This window comes from Lynx canadensis, chromosome C2, assembly GCF_007474595.2.
Source record: "Lynx canadensis isolate LIC74 chromosome C2, mLynCan4.pri.v2, whole genome shotgun sequence".
Classification (NCBI taxonomy): Eukaryota; Metazoa; Chordata; class Mammalia; order Carnivora; family Felidae; genus Lynx; species Lynx canadensis.
The window spans coordinates 156,610,225-156,627,735 of NC_044311.2; the positions used below are offsets into that span (position 1 = coordinate 156,610,225).

The 17,511-nt window shown below is 64.1% G+C and overlaps 1 protein-coding gene across 1 annotated transcript; it reads left to right on the top strand.

The window, feature by feature from the left end:
* The first annotated feature begins 1,097 nt into the window (after positions 1-1,097).
* PWP2 (PWP2 small subunit processome component) lies at positions 1,098-17,314 on the top strand. The gene is made up of 21 exons (XM_030328779.2): positions 1,098-1,200; positions 2,691-2,803; positions 4,080-4,174; positions 4,391-4,490; positions 5,293-5,436; positions 6,292-6,427; positions 6,688-6,905; positions 7,183-7,326; positions 7,507-7,577; positions 8,004-8,140; positions 8,593-8,741; positions 8,894-9,041; positions 9,265-9,415; positions 10,229-10,409; positions 11,386-11,533; positions 11,958-12,066; positions 13,759-13,824; positions 14,571-14,789; positions 14,916-15,066; positions 15,258-15,332; positions 16,758-17,314. Exons 1-21 carry the CDS (start codon positions 1,183-1,185, stop codon positions 16,930-16,932), a joined length of 2,748 nt encoding a protein of 915 aa, XP_030184639.1. The 5' UTR covers positions 1,098-1,182; the 3' UTR covers positions 16,933-17,314.
* Positions 17,315-17,511: the final 197 nt, after the last annotated feature.

A 17,511-nucleotide genomic window follows, 5' to 3' on the forward strand; every position in this document is an offset into this window, starting at 1 on the left:
TTGAGTGTGTGAAGTTAAAGAATTTTCTGGTTTTCTCTCCCTAATCTTACTTCTTCCTGACTCGAAGCATAGATTATTTGCTTTGTGGGGAGCACGAGGGATTGGTTCATAATTCATTACCCTACAGGAACAACAGCCTACAGGAACAAAGACATTTGAGTGTTAAGGGCTTGGGGTTGTGGGGTTTTTTGTTTTTTGTTTTTTGTTTTTTGTTTTTGCTTTTTGTTTTTGTAGCTCTGTCTGCCAATGAAGTTAATTGCCTTTGTGACGTTTGGTAGCATCGCTGATACGATTTCTTTAGTTTACTCAGTTTCCTTGTTTTTGGTCCCCCCATTCATAATGCAGAGCTTAAATAATTAAGCGTGGGGTCAGAGCGCCTCACCCACTCAGGACGTGAACCTTCTGGGCAGCGGCGCAAGCGGGGCCTAAGAAGGACAGAGCCCCAGTCCTGCTTGGTACCCGCGGGTGCGCGGCTCCGGGCGCGGGGGGCGGGGCCGGCAGTCTCAAGCCCCGCCTCGGGGTGCGGTGGGGGCGGGGCCTGCGGAGGACTCTGTCGGGGGCGGGGGCGGGGCCCACGGGCTGGGACTCCGCCTCGGGGAGGAGGCCTGGGCGGGGCTCAGCCTTGGGAAGGAGCGAAGGCGGGGCCTGCGGGATAGGACTCTGCCTGGGGGTAGGGGCGTGGTTCAGGGGCTCCGGCTCCGCCTGGTGGAGGAGAGGGGGCGGGCCTGCGGGCTGAGGCTCCGCCTCGGGAAGGAAGCGGGGGCGGGCCTGCGGGCCGGGACTCCACCACGGGAAAGGGGCATGGGCGGGGCTCAGCCTCTGGAAGGAGCGGAGGCGGGGCCTGCGGGATAGGACTCCGCCCGGGGTGGGGACGTGGCTCGCGGGCTCCGCCTCGGGGAGGAGCGGGGGCGGGCCTGAGAGCTAGGTCTCCGCCTCGGGGAGGAGTCGGAGGCTGAAACTCCGCCTCGGGGAGGAGTGGGGGGCGGGACCCGCGGGCCGGGACACCGCCTCAGGGAGAAGGGGGCGTGGCCTGTGGGCAGGGCTAAGTCTCGGGCTGCACCGTCCCTCCGGGTCGCTTGGGGGCGCCGTGGTGCGGCGCCGCGGCCACTCCCGGAAGCGCTCTCTTGGGGTTGGCAGTCCTGGAGGCAGAGGCTGCTAGACAGCACACGTGCGGCTGCCGCGATGAAGTTCGCTTACCGGGTGAGCGAGGGCGCGGGACCGGGGCCGCGGCGCTGGGTCCGGGGTGGGGGGCGGTGGGGCCGCACTGTCTCTCAGCCTGTAACCTGCGCGGCCGGCCCCAGGGCCGTGGGCGGACATCCCGGACCGGGACGGAGAGGCGGGCCCCGGCCCCCAAGCGGCAGGTGTGGGCGGGAGAGAACGGAGCCCTAGCGGGATGAGCATTGACAGGCCAGCCCTGGACCGAAGGCCTGATTCGCGGCTGCACGCGGGCAGAGGAGCCGCGGAGCCGAGCCCCGGAACGTCGCCTTCATCTTCCTTCGCTGTCAGGGTCACGTGGCTGCCCGATGGTGGGGACACTGGAGGTTTACCACCCCGTCCACACCTTGTGGGTCCCAATTCTTGAGGGTAGTTCTGCCCCCGGCCTCCCGCCTGGTCGCGTGCCTCTCTCCCTGGTTCGTGCCAGGTCCTTAGCGCCTTGGCCTGGCTCTGGCCACAGCGCAGGCCTTCTTCAGCGCCACCCCGCACTTGCTGGCGCTTGCCCCTCAGTGCTCTCTTCCCCTGCCACCCAAACCAGGAGGGGCCGGGTGGCGGCTCTCCTCCCGCCCATAGCCAGCTCCTCTCTGGCGGCTGCACTTCACCCGCTGTCTCCATTCCTTGGGGCCACCTTCCTGGTCGGGACAGCATCACCGAACCGCCTCCCTGCTCTCCCTGTTGTTCCCGCTGTGGTGATCATGGTCTTAAAAAAAAAAAGGGGGGGGGGATTTGAATCCCAGCCGGCCTCTGCTTAAAATGTTCTCGGCTGGCCAGGTTTCTCCCTCTGAGCTCCCCGAGGTTATGAGGGCCATCACTTCCAGACGCTGGCCCTGCTGGCTCCTTCTCTCTAGGTTCTGGTTCTGGCGGACCCTCCAGGGGTCCTTCCCTGACCAGTCTCGGAACTACCTCTCTCTCCCAATCGCTACACACGCTCTGTAGTTCCTTCTTCAGTGCCCCGTCCCCTGGACATAGACTATGAGGGCATCAGGGCACAGACCCCAGCATCCAGCCGCATGTCCAGGGAACACATGAGTTTGGGGACGAATGAATGAATCAGCTAATAAACTGGAGCCCAGCAGGTTACTTTGTTCAAGAAGCCTTGAGCCCCAGATGCCCTTGGAGTGCCCTTTTCTCCTCCTGAAACGTGGGTCCTGTTCTCTTCTGCACTTGGCAAACGCCTCTGTCCTTGTACGCGTCCCACATACTCCCAGTGCCCCTCTCCCACCTCAGCAGGAGCTTGGGGCCCCTGGAGGTTGGGCTCACTTTGCTTTCCTCCCTCTCGCTCAAGGCTGGGCTGCACAGGTGGCCAGCAAGTGTCCCAGGGGATGCGTGGAGGGACCCCAGGAATCACCAGGGACCTGGGGGGAGCAGGGAGTCTGTGCTGTCTCCTTGACCAGAGAGAGGCCTCGTTTAGCCCTTTCCCGAAATTGAGACTTTTGTACTTTTGTTGTGTTAAGATGGCTTTATTTTCTTTCCAGTTTTCGAATTTGCTGGGGACAGTCTATCGGTGTGGAAACTTAAATTTTACATGCGATGGAAATTCAGTTATTAGTCCTGTGGGAAACAGAGTGACGGTGTTTGACCTTAAAAAGTAAGTGCGTTACCAGGATGTTAATGACAGTGACCGCTATGGCGTGTGGGCAAAAGCTGACCGCGCCTTCCTCTCACTAGTGCCCCCGTTAAGTGCCGCAGCCCGAAAGCCTGTTCCAGGGTGTACGGAGTGTCAGCGGGTCAGGAGTGCGCCTGGTCCCTCAGCTGAAGCTCAGTATCTAGGTTGTTGACCTCACCTCCAGGGCAGAGCTCCCGCTGCTGGGCTGCCTTGTCGCCGGCTCACTGCGGCTCAGTTCTGCCTGCTGGGTGTGCTGTCCTCCCGGACGAGCGTGTGGCTCGGTCCTTCCTTCTCAAGGGGAAGGACTCCTGAGTGGTTGTCATTGCTTCCCACAGTCGTGTGGCTGGGGTGAGACCCTCCTGTCGCCCGGGTTTCTGTCCTGCTCTGCAGGCCTCAGCCTGTCTGTACGGTGGGACGATGGTCCACGTCTTTGCCGAGGGGGACTTCTGAAGCTCCTGAGAGCAGTGCTTGTGGGGGGAACTCAGGGCCAAGTGCGGGCCTGACCGTCACGGCTGCCGTGGCGTTTAAATGACATCTGCTGGGGGGCGCCTGGGTGGCGCAGTCGGTTAAGCGTCCGACTTCAGCCAGGTCACGATCTCGCGGTCCGGGAGTTCGAGCCCCGCGTCAGGCTCTGGGCTGATGGCTCGGAGCCTGGAGCCTGTTTCCGATTCTGTGTCTCCCTCTCTCTCTGCCCCTCCCCCGTTCATGCTCTGTCTCTCTCTGTCCCAAAAATAAATAAAACGTTGAAAAAAAAAAAAAAAATTTAAATGACATCTGCTGGGGCTTGCTGGAGCAAGGAGCATGCGCTCGTTGGAGGAAAACTAGAAAGTAGGACAGTAGGGAACCAAGTTAGACTCTAAGCAGCGGTTACCCGTCTTTAACGTTATTTTTGCGTTTTTGCACATTCTCCCAGCTCTGTGAGAACAGTTCTGCCTACGTGTGCCGACCTTGTGGTTAATCCTTTCTGTTAACGTGTAGCTTGTTTCCAGTTTTCCGACTTTGTAACGTCTGTAAAATTCTCCCCAGATGTGGTTCTACAAACAAAATTGGCAAACCGAAGCCCAGTTTTAAGGTTTTTAATCTGCTTTACCAGATACTCTCCGAGGACCTGTTTTTCTTTCTGCTTTCCCAACCAGGAGCTCTGGCCCCAGAGCCAGGAAGGGACAGGAAGGGTGGGGAGGGGAAGGGTCTCAGGCCACCCCTGCCCCCCTCGTCTGACAACTGAGACCAAGGACACGGCTCTGGTTTTGTCTCCTAGCAACAAATCCAGCACTTTGCCCTTGGCCACTCGGTACAACGTTAAGTGTGTCGGGCTGTCCCCAGACGGCCGCCTGGCCATCATCGTCGATGAAGGTAAGTGCCCTTGGCCGGGAAACAGCGGCTCAGGTGGTTGGGGCACACGAGGCCGTCACCCTGTCCCGCTGGCGGTGTAGGCCTCCGCGGTCCTGCCTGCGGCCCGGGCGGGCTTTGGGATGAGGGTTTGGGGGGGGGGGGGGGGGGGGGGGACGCAGATGCGCCTGGGTGTCCCATCTGGGGCGACCGCACATCCACCACTTTCCCTTCCTGCAGGGGGGGACGCGCTGCTGGTCAGCCTGGTCTGCAGGTCCGTGCTCCATCACTTCCACTTTAAGGGCTCCGTGCACAGCGTGTCCTTCTCCCCTGACGGCAGGTGAGGGCTTGGCGCGGCCTCCGTGACCCGCGCGGCGGGGCTCGGGGGGGCTCTCTCGACGGGAGGTGGCAGCGCGGGAGCCTGTGCTCAGGCCTCATCTTGATGCGCGTCTGGGCTCCCGCAGGGCTGCACGGCCACAGGCCCCGCTCCCCCTACTTGAGGGCTGGGGCTCCCACCCTGAGCGGGAGATTCCGAAGGTCCTTGTCCAGGACCGCCTCCAGACAGCAGAGCCACAGAGAGGCCCTGTCTCTGAGTGGCACTGACCCCCAGCCTCGACGTGCACAGTGAGAATGTTGTGTGCAGACAGGGCCCTTGCTGGACCCAGCCTTGCTCTGGGCCACAGGAGAGAGGGCCGGTTCCCAGCATGCTCACACCCAGGCTGACCCGGATGTGCCCTGGAGGGGGCAGCCTTGGATTTCGGCTGTGAGCCCCCGTTCCACGTCCACACTCGGAAACTGCTTAGAACGGCCTCCAAGGCAGTTGCCACTCCCCAGCGCCCGTCGTGCAGAGCCCTGTTGTCCTTCCGGCTCCCGGGGCGTCTGTCCCAGGCTGGCGGGCGGCCAGAGGTGTGGCAGCATTCAGGGTGCCTGCAGGGTCGGTCTGTCTCTCTGACTGTCCACCTGTCCTTCTTTGGCCTCAGTCCCTGTAGGAGGAGAGGGGACCTGGGGGCCACGGAGAGGCAGGCCCCTATGTTTTGCCTCTCGTAGAAAATCGCCTCGTAGCACGTGCACTGTCCTCAGAGGCTGAGCTGGTCTCGGGACTCCATAGGTCTTATGGATCAATGGCCCCTTTTCTGTGGCAGGAAGTTCGTTGTCACAAAAGGCAACATCGCTCAGATGTACCACGCCCCTGGGAGGAAGCGGGAATTCAACGCGTTCGTCCTGGACAAAACCTACTTTGGGCCGTACGATGAGACCACGTGCATCGACTGGACGGACGACTCCCGGTGAGGCCTGCGGGCGGGGCCTGAGGGGGACACCTAGTAGCTGGCCTCTTGTTGGGGGGGGCGGGAGGGAGCCTGGTGACTCTTGTCGAAGACCAGAGTTTCGGTCTGGAGTGGCCTCCGTCCAGCCTCACGAGGTGCTGGAGGCAGGATGGGCTCCTGGTTCTGAGTGGGGCCTGCGCTGCCTGGGGCATCCGCCCCTGGACACCGGAGCGCGGGATGGCAGCCTTGCTGGGGATGCTGTATCCGGTGTGACACGGCTCAGTCGGTGCCACCAGATGGGCGGAGCAGCTGTGTCCACGGCAGAGTCGGGAGCTGCTCCCAACATGGGGGCCGGCCCCGTCCCCTCACGGCCGCACCCCTAACCGCCCTGAAAGGCACCTCAGCCACTTGCTCGCTCCCAGCTGCCCTGTACTCTGTGCACGGGGACAGTGGAGGCTGGGGGTCAGTGCCGCTTTGCACACCGGCCACCGCCGGGTGAGAGTGGGGCACAGTCGCGGGCGGTTCCCAGTGCGTCTGCGGGAGATGGCCTCGTGCTCCTAGTGCGTGGCTCCTCTGTGGACGGGCAGGGGCGGCGCCCTGTAGCCATGCCTTCCCGCCTCTTCCGCGAGGCGATGCCTATTCCCGCGTCTGTCTGTGTTCATGCCCTAAGCAGGGCCCCCCACGCGGCACCCCGTGGGCATGGTGGTCCATTCTCAGAGCTCCCTTGGGCTGCCCTGTGGGGAGGGCAGTGACCCGTCCACCAAGACACGCAGATCGGTGCAGTGCAGGCCCGGCTGGTCTCCCTGGGTCTCTCCCCCGCGCTTGTGTGGAGCTCCACCACAAACCCTGAGGACGAGCTGAGTCTCTTTTGTCCAGGTGCTTTGCGGTCGGGAGCAAAGACATGTCCACGTGGGTTTTCGGAGCTGAGCGCTGGGACAACCTCATCTACTATGCGCTGGGAGGACACAAGGACGCGATCGTGGCTTGCTTCTTTGAATCCGGCAGCCTAGATGTACGTTTCACTCGCCCGACGGCGTCCCAGATCTCAGCTACGCGCCAGCTGCACCCCCCCCCCACCCCCGTAGACACAGGTGCCCCCCGGGTTACCTGGGGGTGTTCAGGAGCCAGCGGCACCTGTTGGCTGCCCGTTGGCCATCGTCTCTGCCAGTGCTCGGGGGCAGGCTGCAGACGGATGCAGCTACGTGGGATTTTGTCCACCACGTGGCCGGCGCGGGCTGACCCGTGCCCACTCCCACACGCTTCCTTTTCCAGCTGTACACGATCAGCCAGGACGGGGCCCTGTGTGTGTGGCAGTGTGACACCTCCCCCGAAGGCCTGAGGCCGAAAGCCCCCACGGGCTGGAAGGCAGATCTGCTGCAGGGGGAAGAGGAGGAGGAGGAGGAGCGGGAGGAGGAGACCACAGTCCGGGGGAAAACCGCACCGGCCCCGGAGGAGCGGCAGGGAAAAGTGAAATACTCTCGGCTGGCCAAGTAGGTGTCCTCACAGAGGCTGGCGGGGGCCTCGCGCCCTCCAAGGCTGAGATGTGACAAGGAGGCACAGAGGGCCTGGGAACCAGCCGGGAGGCCGCCTGGTGTCCCAGGTGCAGGGTCAGGGAGGGGAGAGCCTCGGGCAGAGGGAAGGAGAGGCCGCTACAGCAGGGCCCGTGTCCTGCATGGAGCCGGGGCGCCTGGCCTGGGGCACAGGCATGAGATGGGCCTGGCGCCCCGGCTCTCCATCCACGGCTCTTCTGACCCCCCGTCCATTTAGGTACTTTTTCAATAAGGAGGGAGATTTCAACAACCTGACTGCTGCGGCCTTTCACAAAAAGACCCACCTCTTGGTCACTGGCTTTGCTTCTGGAATCTTCCACCTTCACGAGCTCCCCGAGTTCAATCTCATCCACTCCCTGAGGTGAGGGCCGGGGGGGAATGGCAGGTTGCACGCGTGCTCGCCGGCCCCACCGGACGACGGCGGGGAGTGAGTGCGGGGCCGTGCGAGGTGAGGCTGTGGGACGGCCAGGCGGGCGATGGGCAGAGTGGGCTCGTGGTGCCGCCTGCCCGCCCTTTTCAGATGCCCCGCCTTCCTGCCCAGCGTCTCCGATCAGAGGGTCGCTTCCATCGCTGTCAACGGCTCCGGAGACTGGATCGCCTTTGGCTGTGCAGGTTCGTCTTTGTGTGGGGTCCGGCCAGAACAAGAACGGAGCTCCTGTCCCAGGACGACCGCCTGCGGCCCCCTCGCCTCCGGGACCCGGTGCCAGCGAGCACGGCTGGTCGGCCAGCGGCCCTCGTCAGGAGCAGCGGTGCAAGTCCACGAGCGACGCCTCGCTTGCTGAGCTGAGCCCCTGTCTCCGTCAGCCGGGCCCATGGCCGTGGGCCTCGGGTGGGCTGCGTTAGGTGACGGGGCCGCCGCGAGGCAGTGACACGGGGTGGCAGCGTCCCTGCCGGGTTCCCTCACTCAGGTGGAGGGTGACAGAGGCACTGGCCTCGGTGGGTCGGGCGGTCCGGTGCCGGCACAAGGCAGGACCCGATGGGGCGCGGGGCACAGTGTGGTGGGCAGGTCCCCAGCCCCTCCCCACGTGTGCTCCGCAGGCCTGGGCCAGCTGCTGGTGTGGGAGTGGCAGAGTGAGTCCTACGTGCTCAAGCAGCAGGGCCATTTCAACAGCATGGTGTCTCTGGCCTACTCCCCCGACGGGCAGTACATCGTCACCGGTGGGGATGACGGCAAGGTGAGGCTGGTCAGGTGGCCAGGGCCGTGGCCTGGGGTGGGGAGGACGTGGGGCCTTGTCTGCCGGCTGGGGCACCGGGGGCTGGCCCAGCCGGGGAGACCCAGGCTCCAGCTCCGGGGTTCAGCCCGGAACTCACGGGCTCGCCCCGCTCCATCTGGGCTCGCGGGGAGGGGTTCCCGAATGACCTGGGGCCGGCTGGCTGTTTCTCTGGCTCTGGCTTGGATTCCCGCCCACGTGCGCCCTCTTGTCCGTGGTGGCAGCCGTGGCATGTGGGTGCGTGTACGCCCGAGGGTGACACAGGCCCCACAGACCTCTACCCCCCCTCACGTGGAGGCGGCAGAGAGGCAAGGGGCAGACGGCGTCTCTAGGCTCGGTGGGCACACGGTGGAGTGTGCACGTGTGTGCGTGTGCGTGGTCCTGAGCTGGTGCCGGCCTCCTTCTCCGCGCTGCAGGTCAAGGTGTGGAACACCCTCAGTGGCTTCTGCTTCGTCACTTTTACGGAGCACTCGAGTGGGGTCACCGGCGTGACCTTCACTGCCACGGGCTATGTCATCGTGACCTCTTCCATGGATGGGACCGTGCGTGCCTTTGACCTCCACAGGTGACCTTTCTAACAGTCTTTCTCTGGGGCGGGCCGTGATCGCCAGGCAAGGGTCGCGGGCGTACAGACGAGGGTTCGGGGAGGGCCCAGGAACCTGAGCGGGGGTGTCCGGGACTCTGAGCGTTGCCATCTGGACTCGTGTCTCGGGGCAGGTACCGGAACTTCCGCACCTTCACGTCTCCACGGCCCACCCAGTTCTCCTGCGTGGCCGTGGACTGCAGCGGGGAGGTCGTTTCGGCCGGGGCACAGGACTCCTTCGAGGTCTTCATCTGGTCCATGCAGACGGGCAGGCTCCTGGACGTAAGAGCCGCACGGCTGGGGGCCGGGGTCGGGGGCGCAGCCACATGCAGGAGGGGCGCCTCTGCAGACCCGCGGGGAGCAAGCAGCTCCGGCTTCCGGCCGGGGCTCCTCCCGTCCCGCGGGGATACAGCCAGCCCGTCCTGCGTCCTTGGGGCAGCGGGACCTCGTGCGCCGCGCCCTCGGGGCGGGTGGCCTCTTCATACCTCCTCTTCGGCCGCCACAGGTTCTGTCCGGCCACGAGGGCCCCATCAGCAGTCTGTGCTTTAGCCCCGTGAAGTCCGTCCTGGCCAGCGCCTCCTGGGACAGGACGGTGCGCCTGTGGGACATGGCAGACAGCTGGAGGACCACGGAGACGCTGGGCCTGACCTCGGATGGTGGGTGCGCGGGCCAGGGGAGGGGGGCTGGCGGGCGGGGGTTCTGACACAGGGAGGAAGGCTGCGTTAGACGGGGCGCTGCCCGTCCATCTTGGTTGTGGGTTGAGGGACATCGGGCGTGGTGTCCCTCGGTGTCGGGCTCCTCTGTAGGACGGTCGGGGGCCTCGCGCGCTCGCTTGCTCAGCTGCCGGCCCCAAGAAGCAGCCAGCGCTGTCGGGCGGAGCCTCACGGACGACTCCGGGGCGACGGTAGGCTGGGAGGCCCCGCCACCGGGCTCCGGCCGTCTGCGCGTGCGGGCGAAGCTGTCCTGCCCCGCACACGTGACGTCTGCGTCGTGGGCCCCTGGGACTCGCGGCCTGTGCGGTGTCTCGGCTTCCCGCCACCCCGCCCGGCTCTGGTTCGTGCTCTTCGCGGCCGGCCGGTGGCCTGTGTCTGCAGGGCCTCCAGGTCGTCTGTGTCCAGTCCGTCCCGCGGTTCTGTCAATCATCTGTGTCCTGCTCTCCGTGTGCCGCACCCCCGCCGGGCCTGGTCCCTCACCCCCCCCCCACCCCGGCCCCTCCCAGCAGGCTGGCCTCCTGCCTGTCTCGTGACCCCACCCGGACCCTCTCGCCCCCTGAGGCAGTTGGAGCCCTGCCCTTCGCTAGCACGGCCCCGGGGCCTCCCTCGCAGGGTGGGGCTCGTCTGGGGGAGCTTCGTGTGCCTCCACTGGTGCCCGCCTGGCTCTCCTGCATTGACACCGGCTGAGGACGGAGGGTGTGGCCTCCTGCCGGCACTGGGCTCCTTCTCTGGCCCTGATCGCGCGTCTCTTTTCAGCCCTGGCTGTGACCTTCCGTCCCGACGGGGCAGAGTTGGCCGTCGCCACACTGAACTCACAGATCACCTTCTGGGACCCCGAGAACGCCGTGCAGACGGGCTCCATCGAGGGCAGGCACGACCTCAAGACGGGCAGGAAGGAGCTGGACAAGGTCACCGCCAAGCACTCGGCCAAGGGGAAGTGAGTGCCTCAGTGAGCGGGCGCAGAGCCCGGGTTGGGTTTGCGGTTGGCGGGTGTCCGTGTCTTTCCCCCTCCTTGGCCTTGTGGACCGTCGGGGACTGGTGTTTGCACATCTGCCTCTTCTCCTTTTGGGTGTGGCTCTTGGGGTGGGGTCACCAGGTAACCCAGGTTCACTTTTTCGAGGAACTGCTGGAGCGTTCTGCAAAGTGACGGCACCATCTGACATCCCCGCTGGCAGCGGGAAGGGTCCCGGTTTCCCCACGTCACCGTCCCCGTCCCCGTCCCCGTCCCTGCCCATTACTGCCAGTTTTTCTAAATCACAGCCGCGTGGGACGGGGCGTGAGGTGATGTCTCGATGTGGCGCTGACTTGTCTTTTTTTAAGGACCGATGCTGTCAAACACATTTTCGCAGGTCGAGCGGCCGTCTGGACGTCGTGTCTGGAGAAGCGTCTGTCCAGGGCATTTGCTTGTTTTAATTGTGTGTTTCTCGAGTTGTGTATGTATTCGAGACAGGAGCTCCCCGACAGACCTGTCCCTTGGAAATCTCTTTTCTGCTCTGTGGGTTCTCTTCGCTTTCTCTGGTGTGTTTTCAAGCGTGAACGTGTTTATTTTCTCTTCTGTCGGTCGTGCCCTTTGGTGTGTGGGACAGTCGTCTCCCGTGGCCAGGCCCGTAGGCACCTGGTTTCCGGGGATGCAGGGCCGAGGAGGCCCCCCTGCCCGTGGTTGCCTTGCGGGTGACAGGCACGGTGGCCTCCTTTTCCTTCTGACTTCAGCAAGGAAACATCGTGACTGGAGCCATGCGGTCCTTTCGTGAAAGGGCCATGTCCGTTGGGAGGTCCCTTTTTGGGGGGCCTGCTGCCTCAGAGCCTTGTGAGCCCCAGGCCAGAGCCCCGTGGACGATGCCTGCTGGGCTTTGAGGGAGCGCCACACGCTCGGGGTCCCTGGGGGTGAGCGTGTGTGTGTTCCCTCTGCTCAGGGCCTTCACTGCTCTGTGCTACTCTGCGGACGGCCAGAGCGTCCTCGCGGGAGGGATGTCCAAGTTCGTGTGCATCTATCACGTCAAGGAGCAGATCCTCAGGAAGAAGTTCGAGATCTCCCGCAACCTCTCCCTGGACGCCATGGAGGTGAGCGGGTGCCCGGGCCTGGGCTGCCCTCCCCACGTCCTGGCGCCACGGGGACCGGGAGGAGGCTCTAGGCGTGTGTGCGCCTGCCTGGGTCCCCGCCCCCTCCCGAGGGATTCTGGGCGCGGGCGTCCCCGTTTCCCTGAGGACGGCAGGCTGAGGGGGCAGACGCCCCACGTGTGCCGGCCTCGTGGAGGCTGGCGGGAGCCCTCGGTGCAGCGCGTTAGGGAATCTGACCGCCATGGTGGTGGCAGCGGGGCCCCTGCACGTCCGCAGCAGCTCTGAGGGCGGGTTCTGCTGCGCAGCGGGTAGGGACGCGTGTCCCACGTGCATCCCACACGGGGCCGGGTCTCCGTCAGTATTTGTGGCACGTGAGGAAGGCAGGGGACGAGGGACAAGTGAGACATCTGGAGCTTTGCCCTTCTAGGAATTTCTGAACCGGAGGAAGATGACAGAGTTTGGCAACCTGGCGCTAATCGATCAGGACGCCGGGGCAGAGGACGGAGTCGCGATCCCACTGCCGGGTGTGAAGAAAGGTGAGCGGAGGGCCCCGCGTGTCTCCAGAGGCCCCGGCCACAGCACGCTGCGCTGCCCACCTGCTTTACCCGCGTGACAGCAGCCTGGCTCGGCGGCTGGCACCCGGCCCTGTGCCTCGCGCTCACCCACACGCGGGCCACGGGGAGGGCTCCGGGGTCAGGGAGCTGGCGGTCCAGGAGGCCCACAGGGTGCGTGCCCCTCACGGGGACGGGGCAGGAGAGCCGGGGGCCTGGTAGACCGTCAGGAGGGGACACCGCCAGCTGGAGAGCCCCTGTGCCCGCCCTGGGCAAGCAGCTGCTGTGCGGCTCCCTGCCCCCCGCCCCCCCTTCCCCATGCTGGCCTGCGTCGGCTCATTCCAGCCCTGGCTCATGCCCCGCCACGTGCCTGCGGGCCCACACTGCACGCCGGGGAGTGGGGGCTCCTCAGCGACTGGCTGGGTGACGGACCCAGGACGGCACGATCGCCGTGCTTCTCAGGAACCTCTTAACGAGAGGCGGGTCTGTGAGCCCTCAGTGATGGGCGAGGGTGCTTCTCAGCCTGTCTGGAGACCTTTTTTTCCTTTTTAAATTTCTTAATGTTTATTTCTGAGAGAGAGACAGACAGAGCATGAGCGGGGGAGGGGCAGAGAGAGAGGGAGACACGGGATCCGAAGCAGGCTCCAGGCGCCGAGCCGTCAGCACAGAGCCCGACGCGGGGCTCAAACTCACAAACCGTGAGATCACGACCTGAGCCGAAGTCGGTCGCTCAACCGACGGAGCCACCCAGGCGCCCCGTGTCTGGAGACCTTTGATTGTCACAACTCGAGCAGAACAGGCACTGTTGGTGGTGAGTGTGGGGGACTGAGGGGTCCGCTGGACCCATGAGAACCCAGCCCCGCGTGTTGGTCCCCCTGAGGTCAAGAGCCCCCAGAGAGAATTTGTGGGGAGATACACACGAAGTGTTGCTGAGCTGGCCAGGCAGAGAGGAGCCTTTTCTCAGGTGATGTACGTGTCGTTGAGCTTGGAACATAGCACCCCTCACACCGCAGATTTGAAAGCAAATTTCAGGAGCGCCTTGGGGGTGCTCAGTTGGCTGAGCCTCCTACTCTTGAATTCGGCTCCGGTCACGATCTCGTGGTTCATGGGTTCGAGCCCTGCGTCAGGCTCTGTGCTGACAGCGTGGAGCCTGCCTAGGAGGCTCCCTGCCTCTCTCTCCCTCTCTCCCTGCCCCTCCCCCACTCCTGCTCTCTTTCTCTTTGTCATAATAAACTTCAAAAAGTTAAACTAAAACAGGTTTCCAGAGGAGATGCACGGGGCGATGACCAGTGAGGACGGGCCCCTACAGATGCACGGGGTGGTGACCAGGGAGGACGAGCCCCCACCCCACAGAGCTGCCCTGTGAGGTCGTGCGTCTCGTGCACTGCACCGAGTGCTTGGCAGAGTGGCCGGTGCGGACTGGAGCCACCCTGCCCTCGGCCTTTGGGTTGTGCCAAGGCCTTTTCGCAGAATAGGGCAGGTGTCTGTCGGCCAGGCTGAACGCCCACGGGAGCGTGTGCTCCAGGGGCTCGTCCGCGGAGGCCAGCGGCGCCCGTGAAACAGCGTCTGGGGCCCTGGCACGAGACTCCCCGCGGGGCCCCGGGGCCAGCGGGAGCGGCGGCCCTCCTTTCGCGGAGGGGGGGGCTGCCCTGTAAGCGCGAGGCCCCTGTGTTCCAGGTGACGTGAGCTCTCGGCACTTGAAGCCTGAAATCCGGGTGACTTCGCTTCGCTTCTCTCCCACCGGTGAGCCCCGGCCAGTGGGTCGTGGGTGCCGGGAAGCGTGGGGGTTGGTCCCGATGGGCCTCCGGGCCCACGGTGCACGTGGCGGGCCTGGCACCTCTGTTCCAGTGACGAGGTTGGTCACAGCTTCTGGCTGGCTCTGGGCCTCGCTGTCCTCCACGCGTGACGTGTGGTCTTTGTTCGCTCCCGACACGCTGGGCTTTGAGGCGGAGGCAGGCGGCTGCGCCGAGCGTCCTCACGTGTGCCAGTCTGCGGCGCGGCAGGGGAGGGTCTGTGCCCGCGGGGCCCGGGACCGTTCGGTAAATGCGGTCCCGCAGGGCGGACAGGAGGGGGGGTTGCCGTGGGCTCGTCCGGGGGGTGACGGCCGACACTCCCCAGCATCGACGGGGAGGCGGAGGCAGCAGGGCACAGAACGGCACGTGGCCGAGTACGGCCGTGCGAGTCGGGGCGCAGACCGTGGCCCAGTCTCGCCGGCTCCACGGCGGGGACGCCACGTTGCCGCAGAGCCGGAAGCCCACGGGCTCACGGAGGACTTGACCGGGCCTGGTGCTCACGGGACGCGAGCGGACGCACACGGGCTCTGCCCTGAAGCGGCTGGTGGCTGGGGTGGGAGCGGGGGGGCGGGCGTCCCCGTGCCCCTTTCTTGCTGATACTCTCGGGACCGCGGGGACTTACTCGGTGCCTTTTAAGTAAAAGCGGGGAAGGTGAAAGTGGGTGTTCAGGAAACCCCCCGACTACCTAACTCCCAGGGCGCTGCTGGGCGGCCACCACCACCGAGGGGCTCCTCGTCTACTCCCTGGACGCCCAGATGCTGTTTGACCCATTTGAGCTGGACACCGACGTCACCCCCGCACGCATCCGGGCGGCCGTGCGCCAGCAGGACTTGACCGGGGCCATCCTCATGGCCTTCCGGCTCAACGAGCGGACGCTGCTACAGGAGGTCCTGGAGTCGGTGCCCTGGGACGAGGGTGAGCGCCGGAAGGGCCCGGCAGCTTCTCGGCCCCTGCGCGTGCGGGGTGGGGTCCAGGCCGCGCTCGCCTTCTCTCCCGCGGGACAGTTCTTTGCAGAGTGAGTCCAGTTTCCTCCCCCTGCAGTCGAGGTCGTCAGCTCCTCGCTTCCTGAGCTGTACGTGGAGAAAGTGCTGGAGTTCTTGGCTTCGTCCTTCGAAGTGTCTCGCCACCTGGAATTCTACCTCATATGGACCCAGAAATTGCTCCTGGTGCACGGGCAGCGGCTGAAGTCTAGGTGAGGGGTGCGTCAGCTGTGACGCCCGTCTCCCGTCGCTCAGCAGCGCTTTGCTGCAGGCCAAAGGGGGAGCTTTGTGTGCGCGCGCGCGCGCACACACACACACACACACACACACGCACACACACACGAGAGGGCACAGCTCGCGCCCCGGCGAGTGCTGTGCGCTGAGACAAGCCTTTCCTTTCCAGAGCGGGGAAGGTGCTGCCGGCCGTTCGGTTCCTTCAGAAGACCATCCAGCGGCACTTGGACGGCGTCTGCAAACTGTGCGTGTGGCTGGCGGGGTCAGCGGGTGGGGCGGGGCGGCCCGTCGCCGGCTGCCCCCGAGTCGTCTGTTTTGGGGACAAAACGCCGGGAGGTGTTCCCTCCCTCCCTGGTGAACTGAGCGCACGGGCCACCCGCGGCGGGACTCGGGGCTGGCGGGCCGCGGGTGTGGCCGGGGGTTTTGAGCGATCCCCCAACGAAACGAGTTCTCTGTCCTGTCGCCGGACGGTTCGTTCGTGGTTCGTGCACCTTCTGCCCCCTGCCCTGAGGCTCAGCAGAGTCACAGCGGCCGTGATCACCGCCGCTTGGCCTTTCCTGGGCCCGCTGACTGGGCACGTAGGGGGCCTGCGGTCTTCGGGTCAGTGTTGAGGCGTCCCAGCCCCGTTTCCGGCGTGTGTTCTCTGCCCTTGCCGGTGACCGCCCGGTGTCTAGAGGCAGGGCCTGTGTCTGTCCTCGACTGCCTCCTCAGTGTTCAGCCCACAACAAGCCCTTCCTTCTAGCGTTCTGGCCGCCCGCTGGAACACGCCAGGGGGCGAAAGCGGTCTGTGTTAAATTCTGCCACATGCTCACAAGAGCCTTCTCTCTGTTGAGGCTTCCGTGACTCGACAGAGCTCGGTCCCAGAGACCAAGTGCCTCTCGTTAGACGGATTCTTCCGTCACGTTCACGTAGATGCGTGATAAAATGCTTCGTTCCTTGGACGTCCATGCCGCTGACGCGTAGGGTGCCGTTGGCTTTTGTGTATTGATTGGGGAGGCAACACTTCGGTTACGTTGCCAAACCTAGATTTGGCGGGGGGGGGTCAGTTTGTTTGTTTTTAAAGTTCACTTATTTTGAGAGAGCGAGCGAGCACATGCACACGTAAGCAGAGGGAGGAGGAGAGAGCGTCCCGAGCAGGCTCTGGACGCAGGGCTCGATCCCACGACCTATGACGTGAGCTGAGATCAAGAGCCGTGACTGAGCCACCAGGGCGCTCCACCTCGATAGTCCCTTACCTTTTAGCTCCTTCTCACTGGGTGGCTTCCTACATGGAGACAAGGCTGTGATTTTTTTCTCTTTGTTAACGTGGGGACTGACCTGATTGGGAGCGTCCCTCTCTGCTCTCTAAAAGGCCTTCAAGCTCTGCACCCGCCCTTCCTCCGTGTCTGGTGGGGCTGGGGAAGCTGTCGGGATGGGGTCCGGGCAGGGGCAGGGGCGGTGAGGGCGGACCAGAAGAGGTGGGTCTTACGGCTGGGTCCTTGAAGGCCGCCACTCCTGCAGCGCTGGGTGGCTCAGAAACCGAGTTAGGAGGGGCAGGTGGGGGGCTCCCGTAGTCCCTGGCTGGTTTTACTCAGGGTCACAGGGAAGGCGGGTGCCGGGTGAGCCAGAGTCTGGATAGAAGAGAAAATCTGCTGCTCTTACTGACGTGACTCCTGTGCGCTTTCCACAGCTGTGACTGGAACCGCTATAACATCCAGTACGCTCTGGCAGTTTCCAAGCAGCGGGGCATAAAGCGCCCCTCAGAGCCGCTGGGAAGCGAGGAGGAAGCGGATGCGTCTGACGACGATGACACTCTGCACCCGCTCGGGGAAGGACAGGAAGACGGGGACAGACAGCTGGTGTAGAGCCGGCCGCGTTCGCCACCCCGCATCCCACGTGTTTTGGTTAAGACTCCCGGAGAGATGGAACCACGCGGCCTGGGCCCGGAAGCGAGTGGGAGGGCCGTCTGAGGGCTGCGGAGGTCCCCACGCCGGGACTCCTGTTCCCACGAGAACCAGACGTGCCAGCAGCGAGAGCGCAGGCTTGTCACACAGGCCCGGGGCCCGCGGTGTAACAGCGAACGTTGCTCATCTCCTGTTGAAAACGCTTTTTACAGAAGCGAAAGGGTTCATTTTTATAGGCTCGAATTTTGTAGGACTATTTATTTATATTTTTAATACACTCTTGACGACAGATTTAGAGATAAAAAAGATGAGGTTTTGTACATAAAAGTGGATTAAATCTGAACTCTGAATTGAGAATGTTTGTAACATATCCTGGGTCGTGCAGGAGGATAGGGTCCCCTGTCTGTTGGCCTCCTTGTGCAGGGGGCGTGGAGGAGCAGGGCAGCGGGGTCACCCTCGCGGCCCCCAGGCTGGGCTGCCTGCCTTGGGGGTCTGTGCACTCTGACCTTAGAGGGGTGCTAGCAGCCCCAGAGCTGAGAC

Bases quoted from the DNA above. Each gene is read 5' to 3' on its own strand.
- PWP2 (XM_030328779.2), top strand. The intron at 8,742-8,893 runs GTGACCTTTCTA...GTCTCGGGGCAG, and splicing joins CGTGCCTTTGACCTCCACAG to GTACCGGAACTTCCGCACCT. The intron at 9,416-10,228 runs GTGGGTGCGCGG...GTCTCTTTTCAG, and splicing joins GCTGGGCCTGACCTCGGATG to CCCTGGCTGTGACCTTCCGT.